The sequence below is a fragment of the Pangasianodon hypophthalmus genome, chromosome 9 (genome assembly GCF_027358585.1).
Source record: "Pangasianodon hypophthalmus isolate fPanHyp1 chromosome 9, fPanHyp1.pri, whole genome shotgun sequence".
Taxonomy (NCBI): Eukaryota; Metazoa; Chordata; class Actinopteri; order Siluriformes; family Pangasiidae; genus Pangasianodon; species Pangasianodon hypophthalmus.
The window spans coordinates 29071791-29090915 of NC_069718.1; the positions used below are offsets into that span (position 1 = coordinate 29071791).

The 19125-nt window shown below is 41.4% G+C and overlaps 1 protein-coding gene across 1 annotated transcript in view; it reads left to right on the forward strand.

Annotated features, from left to right (window-relative positions):
- Positions 1-17125, forward strand: part of LOC113524765 (NACHT, LRR and PYD domains-containing protein 12-like) — a 30076-nt gene extending 12951 nt beyond the window's left edge. The window contains exons 8-12 of the mRNA XM_053237019.1: positions 4242-4415; positions 13016-13189; positions 13551-13724; positions 15904-16077; positions 16574-17125. Of these exons, the coding sequence (XP_053092994.1) occupies positions 4242-4415; positions 13016-13189; positions 13551-13724; positions 15904-16077; positions 16574-16826 (949 nt within the window). The 3' untranslated portion in view covers positions 16827-17125. The remainder of the gene's footprint in view (positions 1-4241; positions 4416-13015; positions 13190-13550; positions 13725-15903; positions 16078-16573) is intronic.
- Positions 17126-19125: the final 2000 nt, after the last annotated feature.

Sequence of the window (19125 nt, forward strand, 5' to 3'; positions counted from 1 at the left end):
GATCTACAGGAACGCAGTAACCAAACGAGGGGAAGTGCGCTTCATCCTAGACTACAGTAACTGCATGGTGAAGCGATACCTGGTCTCCTCCCAGGCCATGTCCATTGCATGAGCGAAAGATATTGAGTTTTTCCTACTCTATCCTGCCACACTGAAAATCGCGGATGGCACCCGCTTTCACTCCTTTAACCTTCCCAAGAATGCAGAGAATTTCCTGAACTCGACTTTTTTCCTTTTATGCTGGATTCTGGAGGCCAACAGCTACCAGTTTCATGCATAGTATTTCTGAACGTTCTGGACTGTCCTCCTAGCTGTCTGAGCCGAGTTAGCTCATGATGGCTAGGCTAATTGCTAACTCAAGAGTTGGTAAAAGTTGGTAACTCAAGAGTCCCTGAAAGCATCGATGAACACATGGTATTTGTGGTAGAAGGTGTTGTTTATTTTTCCAGATATTATCTATGAACATGTTGTATTAGATAATGAGTCAACTTAATATTTTGGTTTGGAACTGTGGCAGATTGAACGCTCCCCACAAATGAATCAGTACTTTACATCAGAAAAAGATAGATATTGCTCTATTACAGGAGACGCATCTGTTGAGTTTGTCATCTAGCCAATAAGTTTTATCACACTATCGCATAGTCATCATTTGACACAAAAACTAAAGGAGTAGCTGTTGCAGCTTCACGCAGTCTTAAAAGTGCTGGAAACGTGGACAGACCTTACAGGTAGGATAACAATTTGCTAAGATAGAACTCAACAGCAGGAAAATTGCTCTTATCTCTGTGTGTACTCCAAACACATTTGACAAAACCTTCTATGATACAATTACTCAGAAAATGCTAGAATTACCTAGTTATTCCTTAATAGTCGGTGGTGAATTTAACACGATATGGGACCCGGTGCTCAATAGTTTCAGCTTATTGAGGTTCAGAAAAAAAGGGAGCTCACTACAACTCTGCATTATTGGGCTAGTAGCATATACATATCACAATTTATGACAGAATTTAAGGAATTTATTAGCTTTAACAACGGCTCAGTGGAAGATTTACATTTACATTTATGGCATTTGGCAGACGCCCTTATCCAGAGTGACTTACAATAGTGCTTTGAAGTCTATCAAAAATACATTCTGATATTGGCTCACTAGGTCACAAACTAGGAATACCATCAGTCCAAAAATCTGTTGGGGAGGTGTTTTTTTTTTTGGTGAAAGTGCTAATTTAAGTATTTTATGAAGAGGTAAGTCTTTAGACGTCGTTTGAAGACTGCCAGTGACTCAGCTGTTCGGACATCTAGGGGAAGTTCATTCCACCACCTTGGGGCCAGAACAGAGAAGAGTCTCGATGCATGCCTTCCTTGTACCCTAAGAGATGGTGGGACCAGTCGAGCAGTGCTAGAGGATCGGAGGGAGCGTGGTGGTGCTCGAGGTGTGATAAGTGCTTTGAGATAAGTGGGTGCTGGTCCGTTTTTGGCTTTGTAGGCAAGCATCAGTGTTTTAAATCTGATGCGGGCAGCTACAGGAAGCCAGTGGAGGGAGCACAGCAATGGGGTGGTGTGGGGAAAATTTAGGAAGGTTGAAAACCAATCGTGCAGCTGCATTCTGGATCAGTTGCAGAGGACGAATGGCGCTCAGAGGCAGACCTGCCAGGAGTGAGGTGCAGTAGTCCAGTCTTGAAATGACAAGGGACTGAACTAGCACCTGTGTGGCCTGTGAGGAAAGAAATGGACGAATTCTTCTGATGTTATAAAGGAGAAATCGACATGAGCGTGTCAGATTAGCAATGTGAGAGGAGAAGGACGAAGGAAGGAAGGAAGATCCTAGGATATTATGGGACGCAATCAAAGGCTTCATAAGGAGTAACACCACACGTTTTTCTTCTAATCTGCATAAAGCTAAGTCTGCTAAACTACAAAGTCTTTAGAAAAATTTTAAAAGACTAGACTCAGTTACAACACGGCTTGTCAGAACAAGCGGCACTACAGAGAGATATAGTCAAAAAAGAAATAAGTAATATTCTAAAACAGCTTTCAGAGTTTCAGATTCACAGGACTAGACAGCACTACTATTTCCAGACCTAGTCATCTATTGAGAATTAGAACTAGTGAGCAGTTTACAGACATTCCTGCCATTAAGACTCCAAATAGTAATATTACCACTGATCCTAAAGAGATAAATGATATTTTCCAATCTTTTTATTCCAGCTTATACAAATCAGATATATTACTAGATCAGGATAGATGGGACAATTTTCTAAGTAAGTAAAACCTCCCTCAGCTCTCTGGCTTGGACTCAAGGGATTTGGCTAACCATATTTCCTTGGAGGAATTGAAACAGAAATTGAATCGCATACCTCGATATGCAAAGAGGTAAATAACATGGAATCCTCTGGAATTTTCTGTCACCTTCTGTGATGAAACAGCCTCATTTCTCATGAACATCATTAACTACTCCATTGAAAAGGGCAATTTTTTAAGGGTTGTTAATACAGTCCTAATTTCCTTATTCTTGAAAAAAGATCCAGTTGATTGTGCCAGCTACTGACCTCTCAGTCTTCTGAATTCTGTCCTTAAAATCTACACCAAACTACTCACCCGTCACCTTCAGCACTATATGCCATCATTAGTAAACTGTGATCAGACAGGATTTATTAAATCTAGACTAGCGTCAGATAACGTCAAATGTCTTCTTCACATAATCAGTGCTGCAGCAGATAATGCTCCTGTAACAGCACTTGATGCTATGAAAGCTTTTGGCACGTTGGAATGGTCATTCTTATGATCAGTCCTTCAGGGAAGGTTGTATCCATATGGTTAATGTATTATATGCCAATCCCTCAGCATCCATGTTAAGGGGACAAATCCACTCTTCTCCGTTTCCAGTTTCTAGGTCATCATGCAAGGGGTGCCACCTTAGTCCAGCACTTTTCACTCTTTTCCTTGAGCTTTTAGCTCAGATGACTCTTCAGTCTTCCAAGGTGCTACACATCTCTGTTCAAGATACTTGCCATCACTTAGCCTTTTATGCTGATGATGTGTTAGCATTTTGGAAAGTTTGAATGCCTATCTGGCTTTAAAATTAACTGGTCAAAATCTGCCCTTTTATCATTAAATGAACCTGCCATAGCATCATTTATTCCAGCCAGTATTCCCATTGTTCCACACTTCAAGTACTTAGGAATTTACATTTTCCCCTCTCTCAATCAGATTGCTAAACACAATTACTCCTTAACTTTCACCTGATATCTGGGACGGTGCCCATAACTGTATCGGTCCTGATCCTAAACGATTTGTCTGCACATAACATTTCTGAACTCAAAAAACAAATAGTTCCTGCCAGACTCACTGCTGCCAAGAAAATGCCTGCAGTCCACTGGAAACCTCCTCAGTCTGCCCATTATAGCATGGACTCTGTCCTTTATAGATGTAATCTACAAGGAACTCTCAACAGCCTGAATTAATGGTGCTAATGAGGTTAACATTAATCACTGGTGTAAGGCAAGCGACGCCCTGGAAAATCTCATATGAAACCTGTATCTCTTTATTTTCCAAACAGTAGACTCAGAGCCTGTGTGTGTGTCCATTGTGTTTATGTGTAGCAGATTGTGTAAGTGTTCATACGGTTGATTTTTACTGTCTTAATGTGGTCACATTTCTGTCATTCTTGTATACTGCCCTGTATTGCCATGTTTTATGATGTTGATGTGCTTGTTTGGAACAAATGAATAAACAAATAAAAATTTGATCACAAAAAAATTAAAAAAAATCTTCTTTAAAACATTTGTTAACTGCAAACAAGATGATTTGGATTTTTCTTTATCTTTGAAAGACAGAGGGCTTAGCCCTGCTAGTACATTGACACGATCTGCCCTGCATGTTTTTAAATGGTTGTGAACGGTTCTATAATTCTTTATTTTCTGTAAGAAAATGCACTATATCTGCAGTGTTGGTTGTAGAAACTTGAACACAGATCAGAGTGTATTGTTTGTAGGCTGCTCGCTCTCACGTGTGTGTTATGTACATGACCTAATGATCTTATAATAAATTGTAGCTGAGAGATTGTGTAGTGCAGAAAGACGTCCCTGCTCCTGTAAATGCGCTGATGTGGTGTCCTGTCCTCTGATTTGTGTGTGTGAGAGAAACACACTGACATTTCTGTTACTTGTTGAACTTTAGCTGTATTATGGCTGTGTTTGTGTGTTTGAGATCAGTGTTCTGATATTTCATCATTTCTCTTCCAGGCTGTGTAAGTGTAATCTGACAGAGGAAAGCTGTAGAGTTCTGTCCTCAGTTCTCAGCTCAAACTCCTCCAGTCTGAGAGAACTGGACCTGAGTTACAATAAACTGCAGGATTCAGGAGTGAAGCTGCTCTCTGCTGGACTGGAGAATCCACACTGTACAATGAAGATACTGAGGTACACATACACACATATTTATACTACTACTACTACTACTACTACTAATAATAATAATAATAAAAATTCATTACATAACATGCAGCTTTTCAGGAAATACACACCCTGAGCAGAGGGGTTAGGATCCGAAACAGGCTTTATTGAAAGCAAAGTGCAATAAAGGGATGTGCAGGTGTAAAACGGGAGTGGAGTGAGATGACCTGAGGGAGCTGAAGGATGATCCGTCGACGGATCATCCTTCAGCTCCCTCAAGTCATAGAGCAGAACTAGCAGGAGAATAGCAACAGGAGTCGCAATGCTTGGAAGGAGTGCAGGTAGGAGTCTGTATGCTTAACGCGAGCTCAGACGAAGAATGGGACTGAGGTGTGTGCTTATATGAGCTGGTGATGAGGAGTGGTAATTAGGGACAGGTGGGAGTGATTAGTGTTCAGGGGATTGTGGGCATTGACTGGAGGTGAGAGAGCCTGGTGACTCCGTGACAGTACCCCCATCCCCATGGCCCACTCCTGAGGGCCGATGAACCCGACATCGTGGCGGCCGACCACGGGCTTTCGGAGCTGGGCGTTGCAGATGTTGCTGGTGGAATTCGGTGAGGAGTAGGGTCTAGGATGTCTTGTCGTGGGACCCAAGACCTCTCCTCTGGGCCATAACCCTCCCAGTCCACCAGGTATTCGAGGCAGCTACCATGGCGTCGGGAGTCCAGGATCTCCTTAACTGTGTAAATGGGCTCTTCATCCATGATCAAGGGTAAGGGGATTTCATCACCGGGACCAGGCTCTGTGGAGGAGAGAGGGACAGGTGGATGATAAGGTTTCAGGAGTGATACATGAAATGTGGGGTGAGTCTTATATTGTGAGGGGAGCCTGAGCTTGTAGGTGACTGGGTTGATTTGACTTACAACCTGGAAGGGTCCGATGTATTTTGGGCTCAACTTACGGCAGGGCAGTCCCTTGTCGAGAGCCATACCTTCTGCCCGGGCTGGTACATGGGTGTCGCCTCCCTCCGGGCATCGGCATGGCACTAATAATGGCGGACTGCCTGCTGAAGCTGCCGGTGAGCCTCTTTCCAAACCCTTTTGCTCTTCTGGAACCAATGATTGATGGCAGGCACCTCAGATGGCTCGCTGGACCAAGGTGACAGGGGTGGTTGAAATCCTAGGATGCACTGAAAAGGAGTGAGACCAGTAGTCGTTTGGCGTAATGAGTTCTGAGCATGCCCATGCGAGATACCAGTTCTAGGTGTTCTGGTGGTCATGGCAGAAGGTTCTCAGAAAGCGACTAATCTCCTGAATCTTCCAATCTGTCTGTCCATTCGCCTGGGGGTGGTAGCCTGACGTGAGACTGATGGTCAAACCTAGGAGACAGAAAAAAGACCTCCACACCCGTGAAATGAACTGCGGCCCTCTGTCAGAAACTATATTTTTGGGAAGACCATAATTTCTGAATACCTGGTTGAAGAGAGCTTGGGCAGTCCAGGATGGAGATAAATCCATTCGAGGGCAGCAAGTCCGTGATGTAGTCCACCCCTAAGTGTGACCAGGGTCATCATGGAATGGGCGGCGGAAGGAGTTTTCCGGATGGCAGATGATGAGGAACTTCAGCCATAGCACACTCTTGACATCCTTGGATGAACCTCCTTACTTCATCAGGCATGTCAGACCACCAGTACCACTGTTGTAGGAGCGAAATTTGGGTGATCCCCGAGTGACCAGTGCCTAGGGAGGCGTGCGCTGCCTGAATGAGTTGTACACGAAGTGCTCAAGGCATGTAGGTGCGGTTGGGTGGACACTCCGGGGGAACAGGTTCTGTGGGGGAAGCTTCAGCAATCAACTCGTCCAGCTGCCATTGTATGGGACATACTATACAAGAGGAGGGAAGCACTGGTTCGGGATGCTCCGAAATTTCTGCTGGTGCTTGGAGTCAGGAGAGAGCATCTGCCTTCACGTTCTTCGAACCAGGACTATACGAGATGATGAAGTGGAAGCGAGTGAAGAATAGAGCCCAGCGTGCCTGTCTGGGATTTAGTTTTTTTGCTTCACGGAGGTATTTGGGATTTGTATTAGTCCGTGAGAACAGTGAAGTGATGTCTGGCGCCTTCCAGCCAGTGCCTCTAGGGCAAGCTTGATGGCCAGTAACTCGCAGTTACCTATATCGTAATTCTGTTAATTGAGTGTCTTCGAAAAGAAGTTGCATGGGAGGAATGTGAAGGACGTCTCCTGCTGCTGGGAAAGCACTGCACCTACTCCTGACGTAGAGGCGTCAACCTCAACAATGAAAGGCTTGTCGGGATTGGGGTGAGCCTGGAGTGGTGCAGTGGTAAAGGCTTTCTTCAGCTCTTCAAAGACACTTTCAGATTCTGGAGACCAGGACAGAGACTTGGGGTTGCCCTTTAGTAACAATGTGAGTGGGGCGGGTATGGCGCTGAAATTTCTTATGAACCGCCGATAGAAGTTTGCGAAGCCTAATAATTGTTGAAGCTCCTTGGACGGAGTGCATCGGGACTGGACTATGGAGAGTTTCCTCTCATCCATTCTAATGCCATTCTTGCCTATTATTTAACCTAATAAGGGGATAGTGGTCTGATGAGGTGCAGGTTGTTTTCGCGGAGCCTCTGAAGGACTTCCAAAACGGGCTCTGGGAGTAGGCTGAGAATACCGTCAATGTAAACTATTACAAACTGGTTCAGGAACTCCCACAGCACCTCATTCATGAAGACGTGGAACACGGTGGGGGCGTTAACCAGCCCATAGGACATGACGAGGTACTCATAATGGCCAGTAGGAGTCACAAATACGGTCTTCCACTTGTCCCCCTCACATACCCAGATGAGGTTATACACACTCTGGAGGTCCAACTTGGTGAAGATGGAGGCTCCCCGAAGTTGTTCTAGTGCTGCAGGGACGAGGGGAAGAGGATACCGGAACTTGACGGTTATTTTATTTAGTGCTCTGTAATCTATACAAGTCTCAAACCTCCATCCTTTTTGGCCACAAAGAAGAAGCTGTTAGCAGCAGGAGACATAGAAGGTCGGACGTATCCTTGACTAAGGGCCTCGGTGATATATTCCTCCATTGCCTTCTGTTAGGGAAGGGATAGTGGATATATCCGGCCTCGAGGCACTGGTTCACCCAGGACTAGGTCGATGGTGCAGTCCCATGGTCTATGTGGGGGGGGGGCTGGGTGGCTTGTTTGGGACAGAAGCCATCGGCATAGTTCGTGTAACAGGAGGGAATGTTCACAGACACCTGCTTCGTGGGACTCTCAAAGGATGTGTTGTTAATGGAGAGCGTGGGGGTGTGCTTGAGTGGTGTTAGAGGGAGTTCTGGGAAGCACTCTGGAAAAATCTGCTCACCCCATTTCAAGATGTCTCTTGTCCTCCACGACAACACTGGCTGATGTTTGATGATCCAGGAGCGTCCAAGTATGATGTCCACGGTGGAATCCTCCAGAAGCATGGGAGAGAAGGTTTCGGTGTGGAGAAAGCCCACTTGGAAAGTGACGGGTTCCACAAGGTGATGGATCTTCTTTCTGCTGAGGGTTTGTCCGGTTATGGATTTAACTTGGTATGGGGTTAGGATGATTGTCTTGCTAAGGTCGAGCCGCCTGCGGAGGGTCCCTGAGATGAAGTTGCCGGCTGACCCAGAGTCGATGAGGGTGGTAACTGTAACCGATAGGGAAGAGAAAGTGAGTGTCACTGTGGTTAGAGGAGTAAGACTATGATCAAGAGTAGGAATGGAACTCACCATGGGACAAGGTGTTCAGATGGGGCATGCCAGAATGACATGCCCCTCTGCTCCACATTACAGGCAAAGACCCTGGGTCAGTCGGCAAGATGAAGGTGTATGGATGGATCTAGGGCTTGGCAGTAGGTGGTCAGGAGTGCCCTTTCGTTTCATCCATTCGCCGCCGCAAGGGTCTGGAATCTCAGGGCATAATCTTGGATGGAAGAGTTACCCTGGCGGAACTGATACAGTTGTTCATCCATGGAAGAATCGCCCTCAGGTCAGCCGAAATCCTCCTGGAAATGTTTGATGAAATCGGGACAGGATTGAGTGATAGGGCCGCCCTGTTGCCAGATTGTCTCGGCCCACTGTAATGTACGTCCCATGAGGAGTGAAATGATGAAGGCTATCTTTGCCCTTTCTGTGGGAAAACATCTTGGCTGCATCTCCATAGCAAGGGAGCGCTGTACCAGGAATCCATTGCAGTCCTCCGCCGAACCAGAGAAGGGCGCCAGTGAGACCATGGGACTATCAACCCAGGCAGAGGAAGAAGTGGAGGATGCGGAAGTGCCGGTGTTGTGGTTGGGGCCTGTCGGATCCATGCTGTTATGGTCTGACCTTCTGTCAGGAAATGCACACACTGAGCAGAGGGGTTAGGATCTGAAACAGGCTTTATTGAAAGCAAAGTGCAATAAAGGGATTTGCAGGTGTAAAACAGGAGTGGAGTGAGATGACCTGAGGGAGCTGAAGGATGATCCGTCAATGGAGCAGAGAGAGAAGCACACAACACACAAAGTATGGGGAAGACGGAAAGTATCTATGGTACAGGAACGCGGGAGTGGAGCTAACGGGAGAATAGCAATGGGAGTCACGATGCTTGGAAGGAGAGCAGGTAGCTTAGCGTGTGGTCAGATGAAGAATGGGACCGAGGTGTGTGCTTATATTAGCTGGTGATGAGGAATGGTAATTAGGGACAGGTGGGAGTGATTAGTATTCAGGGGAGTGTGGGCATTGACTGGAGGTGAGAGAGCCTGGTGACTCAGTGACACAGCTCAAAGTTCTTCATAATGGAAAATATATAATAAAAGCATACCAATAAAACAACATAAAATAAAACATTAAAACCTAAAATGTCCTTAAGAAATAAATAGAAGGAATCAAACAGAAAATAAAATATTGTGTAGATCAATAAAAGATAAAAAAATCAGTTTTAAGCATAAAATCAAGAGGACTAATTAAAAGGCAAGGTAAATAAATGTGTTTAAGCTGCTTTTTAAGTTGCGTGATGGGTATACGCTGGGAGCGAGTTCCAAATCCTGGGAGCAGCAACACTAAAAGCAGTTTCACCGAGCTTCTTCTTATTAAAATTCACCTTAAGAAGTTGATGTTAAAAAATTATTTGGTTGTAATCCATCAGGTATTCTGCTAAATACACAGGTGCAATGCCATTAAGAGTTTTAAAAACTAATAAGAGCACTTTACAATCGATTCTGGATGTCACAGGTAACCAGTGCAGTTCCTGCACAATAGGAGTAATATGGTCTCTCTTTAGTTTGTATTAGAAGCTGAGCAGCTGCATTTTGTACTAACTGTAATGGATAAAGAGTTTTTTGGGAAGTTCATAAAAGAGAGCATTACAGTAATCTAATCTACTTGGAATGAATACATGGATGATTTTTTCTGCATCTTCTTTAGATAAAAGTGGACAAACTTTTGCAATGTTCCTCAAATGATAGCATGCGATCTTAGAGATATTATTGACGTGAGGAACAAAGCTGAGATCAGAGTTGACTGTTACACCCAGATTTCTAACCTGTAACCAGCTCATTTTTCAACAAGTATTCTCTTTTCTGTTTATCTCCTACAATTAATATCTCCACTTTATCCTGGTTTAACTGTAGAAAGTTCTGTGACATCCAGTGAGATATTTAATTCAAGCCCCTTATCAATTTGTTAATTGGATCTCGATTACCCTGTGGAACTGATATATGAAGTTGTGTGTCATCTGCATAACTATGAAAACTGATTTCCTGCTTTCAAATGAGTCTACCAAGAGGTAACATGTAGAAGGAGAAAAGCAAGTGTACTAAAATAGATCCTTATGGAATGAAATGTCATATTGTCTTGATGAGTGACTTCCCAATTTAATATAAAACTGTCTACCACACCAGTATGATCTGAACCAGCTTAGTACTACTCCTGAGAGACCTACCCAATGTTCAAGTCTGTAGAAGAATATCATGGTCTAAAGTATCGAAATCTGCACTCAGGTCAAGAAGAACAAGAATGGAAATGTGATCAGAACTGACACTCAGCCACAGATCATTTAAAATCCTGACCAAATGTGTGCACACCACAGCTCATTTGTATTTAGTGATGCAAAAACTCCATAAAAGGTACATGGAAGTTATTTTGACTCACATCTACACCAATAAAAATATTATTAATCAGTAGTCACGTTTACATGGACACTTTTTGCTTCAATCGAAATGAAATCAATCAGATTGATTAATCCGATTGCAGTGTTTACAAGAATGCTGAATAAAGTAATCGGGTTGATATGCACGTTTACATGACAGAATCGGATTTGATCTTCTGACATGCGCACAGTGCACGAATACACGTTTCCCGCCGTTCCAACATGCAGATACTAGCAGCCACTCTCTTGTCATTGCTTCTTTTTTTCGTTTTAAAAAGCAGAATTAACATTTGCCTATTTCAGCTGCTAATTAGAAGACAACGAGCACGTGATGTTTTGTGCGGTACTGCGTGTATTTATCAAGCAATTAAAATGCTCCTTCCCGAGCCCAGAACAAGGCGTCTGTGGATGAGGGTCCGAAGCAAGGACTGGTGGGACAACGTTATCTTGCACCACTTCACAGACGAGGAGTGGAAGCAGAATTTTAGGATGACACGACAGTCATTTATGACACTATGCTCAATGGTGGCGGGGAACATGGCACCTGGTGAGGCTACGATCAGAGCCCCAATACCACTGACAGCCGTGCGTCATACGTCATTACGTGATTTGTACGTCGTTGCACATGCGCAGATCTATCTGGTTTCATTTTCAACCCGATGAAGTGTTTACATGTCCTCTCCATCGGATTAGAAAAGGTTTAAACCACCCCTTGCGATCCGAATGAAATTTTAATCGGTTTTGGCCAATTCATTCCGATTGACCTGTTTACATGTGACTTTTTAAATCTGATTGTGCTTCTCGTCCAATTACAATCGGATTATTAGTGTCCATGTAAACGCAGCTAGTGTAACAGCACCTGGGAGGGCCAAAATCTGGAAACAATTTACAGGACAGATGAATTAGGTGTGAATGTGGTGATGTGAAAAGAAAACAGTTTGACATGAAAGGCGAGAAAAAGAGAACTACACTGTAGCCAGGTGATCATGGACACCGACCATCACACAGAGAAACTGCTGGGTTCAATAGTTTTAAAGTGTCTCAGTGACTGTTGGTCAGAAATCTCTCACACTGATGCACTCTTCAGCACCTCACGCTACAATCAGTCACTTCTTTCTGTTTGAAACGTGACAATAACAAGAAATCCAGGCACTGATAAACTTGGACATGCACAGGAATGGCACAAGGTTGTTGTGTTGGTTAAATTAGTGCTGGTTCTAAAGTGTTGAACAGCATTTAAAGAAGATGATTTTGTCTTAACTGAATAACTCATCTTATTTGTGTTAATTTATGAATTTGTGTTGGCTTGCTTTTTAAATTATTTATTTCCTATTTAACATTTCTTTAATTAATGAAATTAATATGAAACTGAGTTTCACAAAAGTTTCATTAAATTGGTGTGTAATTGAAAAAATACTTTAAATGATTTAAATGTGACATCATAATCCGTTTATAAAGTCAGTTAATAACTCACTGACGATCATACAATTTGAAGCCGATCAATCAAGCTTCACCTTATTTAGTTTTATTTTATTTGTAAATTGACACAAACTCAGGAGCTCTTGTCCCCAGTGAGACCCCTAGCACACAGGAACAGGAGTCCAGTGTTGATGCTATTTCCCCAAGCTCCAGCTCAGTCCAGAGCTCCTCCATAAGTGCCTAATGAATGTGAAAGTGTGAAAGGAGTGTGTGAAAGAGAGTTTGGGGTGTTATGTGATTTGTATCTGCGTGTGAAAGTTATTAGATTGAGGTCTAAAGAACAATGAACAGCAACTCTTTTACCGTCTCTGTGTAATTCAACTTTGTATTAATGCTGAAATATCTACATCACTTCTCACTTAAGAACAAAGTACATTTATTTCTACAGTGTGTAGATCAGTGTACATTACACACATTTACTTTAATAACATGCCAGTACTAGTCGTACTTTACAGTGAGGTCAATAAGCCAATTTCTCTGATGTTATCTGTCCTCATGGAGCGGTTATCATTTTATAGACCTGTTTCTATTGTTCTATGGGAGCAAAAATATTCCAGAAAATGTTTGTAATGGAAAGTAAATGTGTGCACAATGTACACTGATCTACACACTGAACACACTGTAATGAAGCAGTAAAGGACAGTGTGTAAATGTGTAAATGTTCTCCAGCAGAACTTTCCCCAGAGCTGCTGAACACACTGTATGGAAAAACTCTCTGCTAGAAATAAAGAGACGTGTTTGTTCAGAGTGGCCTCTCTGTTATTATCTTGTTTCAGAAAGTTAAATACATCGTCTCATATGAGCTGAGACACATGGATCTGTCCAAGAGCAGTCCAAGTTTATACACAGGCTGTTCATTTTATATTTTTATCCTGACATTAGAACCTTGTGTTCAGGTAGACAGTTTATTTCCCAACTGATGGAAAAACCTCATTTCACACTCAGATAAATCAATCAGACACTTCATCATTTCTCTTCCAGGCTGTGTGACTGTAATCTGACAGAGGAAAGCTGTAGAGTTCTGTCCTCAGTTCTCAGCTCAAACTCCTCCAGTCTGAGAGAACTGGACCTGAGTGAGAATAAACTGCAGGATTCAGGAGTGAAGCTGCTCTCTGCTGGACTGGAGAATCCACACTGTACACTGGAGAAACTGAGGTATAATAATTGACTTGAGAAATTGAGAAATGACTGTGTTTTTATATAGCTGTACATTTTAGAATATGGTTTAAATGTTTGTAAGAAACTGAAATGTGTTTGTAAGAATCAGATTTACTTTCTAGATTAATTCTATTCTATTCTACTCTGCTCGCTCTCACATGTGTGTAGCTGAGAGATTGTGGAGAGCAGAAAGACGTCCCTGCTCCTGTAAATGTGCTGATGTGGTGTCCTGTCCTCTGATTTGTGTGTGTGTGAGAAACACACTGACATTTCTGTTACATGGTAAACTTTAGCTGTATTATGGCTGTGTTTGTGTGTTTGAGATCAGTGTTCTGATATTTCATCATTTCTCTTCCAGGCTGCGTGAGTGTAAACTGACAGAGGAAAGCTGTAGAGTTCTGTCCTCAGTTCTCAGCTCAAACTCCTCCAGTCTGAGAGAACTGAACCTGAGTGGAAATAAACTGCAGGATTCAGGAGTGAAGCTGCTCTCTGCTGGACTGGAGAATCCACACTGTACACTGGAGATACTGAGGTACACACACACACACACACACACACACAGTAAAATAGTGAAACTAGTCTAGGAACATCACTTTATCACTCCATATTACATACAGAAATGATTTTGTGTGTGTGTGTGTGTGTTTGTGTGTGAGATATACAAATACTGTATATTCTAAGTCTTGCTCTCTGATACACACACATCATATCCATGACATTTTGACAGATTTTTATTTTAACCGTAAATTTTAGGTATTATATTTTTAGCTATTTAAATGTTTGTAAGAAACTGAAATGTGTTTGTGAGAATCAGATTTACTTTCTAGATTAATTCTATATCATGAATAAATAAAAACTGTACTGATGAATTGTAATTATAGCTGTTTAGATCTTGTGTCTCTGCTAGAGGTGTAACAGAATGCTATTATCTGTATCTGTTTAGAGCTCAAAATATTCATAACCGTTTTCGTATTCAGATTTAAACAGGAAGTGGGCGTGGTCTGTACCAGAGGGTTTTTCATGTGAACCCTATCACTATGCTCTGAAAAACAGTAAAAAAAAATCAGGGCTGCTGAAAAAAGAAAATATTTTTCATTCACAAATTATAACACATTTATTTTTATTTATTCATTAATTTATTTACTTATTTTGGTATTTTAATTATATAACTTTTTTTCAGCTCCTGAACCAGACGCCCTGTGAAACTTTCTGGAAAGCTTTCTATCTTCTATCTAATGTGACTGAGTAAAAAAGCTAACTATGTTTCAAAACAACAACGTCTTTCCCAAATCAAGAAACTGTTATTTACCGTTGACAACAACAGCCACCTAATAATATTTGATCAGATTTACTTTAGCTTTTATGTTTGTTACATTCCAGAAAGGTCAGAAAAGTTCACTGGACACGCTATCAGAATCTGTTATAAAGCTGGACATGGTACCGGCTCCGTGAGGACAGATAACATCAGAGAAAATGGCTTATTGACGTCACTGTAAAGTACGACTAGTACTGGCATGTTATTAGTGGCGGCTGTTCATGATATTAGATGGCAGGCTGAAATCTACCAATAGCTATCTGATTATACAATTAGTGTTGATCAATACATTACATCCTGAGGTCTCGTTGATAATAAAAATTAATTAACTAACTGACTGGCTAATTAATTAATTAATTAATCATCATAATTATTATCTGTAGGTTGCTCTGAATAAGGGTGTTTGTTAAATGCTGTAAAAGTAAATAATATATAAACAAATTATTACACACACACACACATAAAGTAGATGGGCAGCTTCATTATTGGTTTACAATTTTTAGTGGTTTAAGTCCATAATACTCGACTAGTTCATGCTGCATTTCCTCTGAAGAGCAAACACAGTAAACAGAAAAGCTGTAACACTCTTGTTTAAACTAAAAAACACTAAACTTACAGTTCTGTCATCTGTCCTTTTGTGTAATTTATACTTTGATTAGGCAAAGTTTCTCCTCCAAACACATTTGAAGGAAAAATGATGAGAGTGTCAATAATCAACCTCGGTCATGTTCATTACACTTGCGACTGTGTCTGTAACACGACTGCTGCTGAACTATATCAGTTCACATCACTGAAACGGGATAAAAGGTTATAGCCCTAATTAAGCTCAAATGTAGGGGCGTGTAACTTTTTGTAATCACCTTGATCATCTTGAATCTACAGCACTGGGCTCATTAGACCCTCCATACCATTCTGTGTGTTTTTCCTACAACCGCTGGTTGTGCTTTTGTAGTCGGTTTCAAAAACGTCCAGAATAATCCTCTTTATAACAAATTAGATGATTTAGATTTCTTCATCTTTGAAAGACAGAGGGTTTAGCCCTGCTAGTACACTGACACGAGCCACACTGCATGTTATTAACTGGTAGTGGACAGTTCTATAACTCTTTATTTTCTGTAATAAAATGCACTATATCTGCAGTGTTGGTTGTAGAAACTTGAACACAGATCAGAGTGTATTGTTTGTAGGCTGCTCGCACTCACATGTGTGTAGCTGAGAGATTGTGGAGTGCAGAAAGACGTCCCTGCTCCTGTAAATGTGCTGATGTGGTGTCCTGTCCTCTGATTTGTGTGTGTGAGAGAAACACACTGACATTTCTGTTACATGTTAAACTTTAGCTGTATTATGGCTGTGTGTTTGAGATCAGTGTTCTGATATTTCATCATTTCTCTTCCAGGCTGCGTGAGTGTAATCTGACAGAGGAAAGCTGTAGAGTTCTGTCCTCAGTTCTTAGCTCAAACTCCTCCAGTCTGAGAGAACTGAACCTGAGTGACAATAAACTGCAGGATTCAGGAGTGAAGCTGCTCTCTGCTGGACTGGAGAATCCACATTGTACACTGGAGATACTGAAGTATGCACACACACACACACACACACACACAAACACACATCTAATCATGCATTTCAGCATCGTGAGAAAAATAAGTTGTGATCTGGAGAAAACAGAAATGGTAGTGTACATTGTAGCTAGGTCTACAGTGTCTGCATTTAAATCTCTTTTTTGTCAGAGCGTATGTTTGTAGAAATTGGTTTGATTTAATTCCAGTGGTTTGCTTTAAAACAAGATCTTGGCGGCTGTGGACTGCTTATAAATCAGCCCCAAAATCCCACTAGCGGACTCTCTGTTATTATCTTGTTTCAGAAAGTTAAATACATCATCTCATATGAGCTGAGACACATGGATCTGTCCAAGAGCAGTCCAAGTTTATACACACTCTGTTCATTTTATATTTTTATCCTGACATTAGAACCTTGTGTTCAGGTAGACAGTTTATTTCCCAACTGATGGAAACACCTCATTTCACAATCAGATAAATAAATCAAACATTTAATCATTTCTCTTCCAGCCTGTGTTTGTGTAAACTGACAGAGGAAAGCTGTAGAGTTCTGTCCTCAGTTCTCAGCTCAAACTCCTCCAGTCTGAGAGAACTGGACCTGAGTAACAATAAACTGCAGGATTCAGGAGTGAAGCTGCTCTCTGCTGGACTGGAGAATCCACACTGTACACTGGAGATACTGAGGTACACACACACACACACACACACACACACACACACACACAGGTCAGATTATCACTTTATCACCAAATTTTACATATAGAAATGACTGTGTTTCTATGTAGCTGTAAATATTAGAATATGATTTATATGTTTTTAAGAAACTGAAATGTGTTTGTGAGAATCAGATTTACTTTCTAGATTAATTCTGTTTCATGAATAAATAAAAACTGTACTTATGAAGAGTAATTATAGCTGTTTAGATCTTGTCTTTGCTAGAGGTGTAACACAATGCTATTATCTGTTTAGAGCTCAAAATATTCATAACCGTTTTCGTATTCAGATTTAAACAGGAAGTGGGCGTGGTCTGTACCAGAGGGTTTTTCATGTGAGCTCTATCACTATGCCCTGAAAACATAGTGAAAAAATCAGGGCTGCTGCAAAAAGAAAACATTTTTCATTCACTATTTATTTATTTATTGTTTTATTGATTGGTTGAGTGATTGGGATATTTTAATTATATAACTTTATTCAACTCCTGAACCAAACATTCGGTGGAACTTTCTAGAAAACTTTCTATCTTCTATCTAGTGTGACTGAGTAAAAAAGCTAACTATGTTTCAAAACAACAACGTCCTTCCCAAATCAAGAAACTGTTATTTACCGTTGACAACAACAGCCACCTAATAATATTTGATCAGATTTACTTTAGCTTTTGTGTTTGTTACATTCCAGAAAGGTCAGAAAAGTTCACTGGACACGCTATCAGAATCTGTTATAAAGCTGGACATGGTACCGGCTCCATGAGGACAGATACCTTCAGAGAAATTGCCTTATTGACCTCACTGTAAAGTATGACTAGTATTGGCATGTTATTAACTGGTAGTGTGCAGTTCTATAATTCTTTATTTTCTGTAATAAAATGCACTATATCTGCAGTGTTGGTTGTAGAAACTTGAACACAGATCAGAGTGTATTGTTTGTAGGCTGCTCGTTCTCACGTGTGTGTTATGTACATGACCTAATGGTCTCATAATAAATTGTAGCTGAGAGATTGTGGAGAGCAGAAAGACGTCCCTGCTCCTGTAAATGTGCTGATGTGGTGTCCTGTCCTCTGATTTGTGTGTGTGAGAGAAACACACTGACATTTCTGTTACATGTTAAACTTTAGCTGTATTATGGATGTGTTTGTGTGTTTGAGATCAGTGTTCTGATATTTCATCATTTCTCTTCCAGGCTGTGGGGGTGTAATCTGACAGAGGAAAGCTGTAGAGTTCTGTCCTCAGTTCTCAGCTCAAACTCCTCCAGTCTGAAAGAACTGGACCTGAGTTACAATAAACTGCAGGATTCAGGAGTGAAGCTGCTCTCTGCTGGACTGGAGAATCCACACTGTACACTGGAGATACTGAGGTACACACGCACACACACACACACCACAGCAGAGTTTTAATGAACACAGCAACACCCAGTTTTCATCTGTGGTAACTGTAATTGTAGTGATCTGATATATTTTCCTTGTTGTGTGTGTGAGATGGAAAGTAAATGTACTGTATATAAAGATTTTGTGTAGTTCATGTTTTCAATGCTAAAACTGAGTGTGTTAAGTGTGAGAAGGTTTTCTTTCTTGCAGGATGCGTTACTGCCGCATTACAGAAGGTTGTGCTGCTCTGGCTTCAGCTCTGAGGTCAAACTCCTCATCACACCTGAGAGAACTGGATCTGTACTATAGTATTCCAGGAGAATCAGGAGAAAAGCTGCTCTCTGATCTACTGAAGGATCCACACTGTAAACTGGAGACACTACAGTGAGTTACTGACTTACTGCCTCTTTACTGTACTGTATTGAATGATATTGAATAATATTCCCTGTGTACTGTGTAATACTGACAGTTTTTCTCTGTGTGTGTATGTGTATGTGTGTATGTTTGTGTGTTGGTGTTCATACTGATGTTTGTTTACACTGATGCTCTTCTTTGTCTTTCAGCATTAAGGATCGTAAACTCACCAGGACTGGCGTATGACAGGAGTCTCACCTCTGTCGTGGCAAACACTCTTCAATTCAGAATAAAAAAGACTCCCAAAGACTAGGGGTTCTGGATGCCAAAAATCAATAGACTTTATTTAGTTTTCTTTTTTTTTCTTTTAATCACACACCTGCCTCTCGCCACAATTATTTCACTGTCCCCTTACATTAGTTTTAACCGTGGCGAGGGGTCAGTAAGTTTAATTTTTAAAAAAATTTGCCTTCAGACATTGGCCTTCAGACACTAGCCTTCATCTTAAAAAACATCTCAAAAACACCACCTGCAAGGTTACACCAGTTTGTTTTCACAGAAATATCCTTGTAAAATCATATGCATAGAATTGATACAGTGTAGTGTATAAAAGATCACAATACTGTTG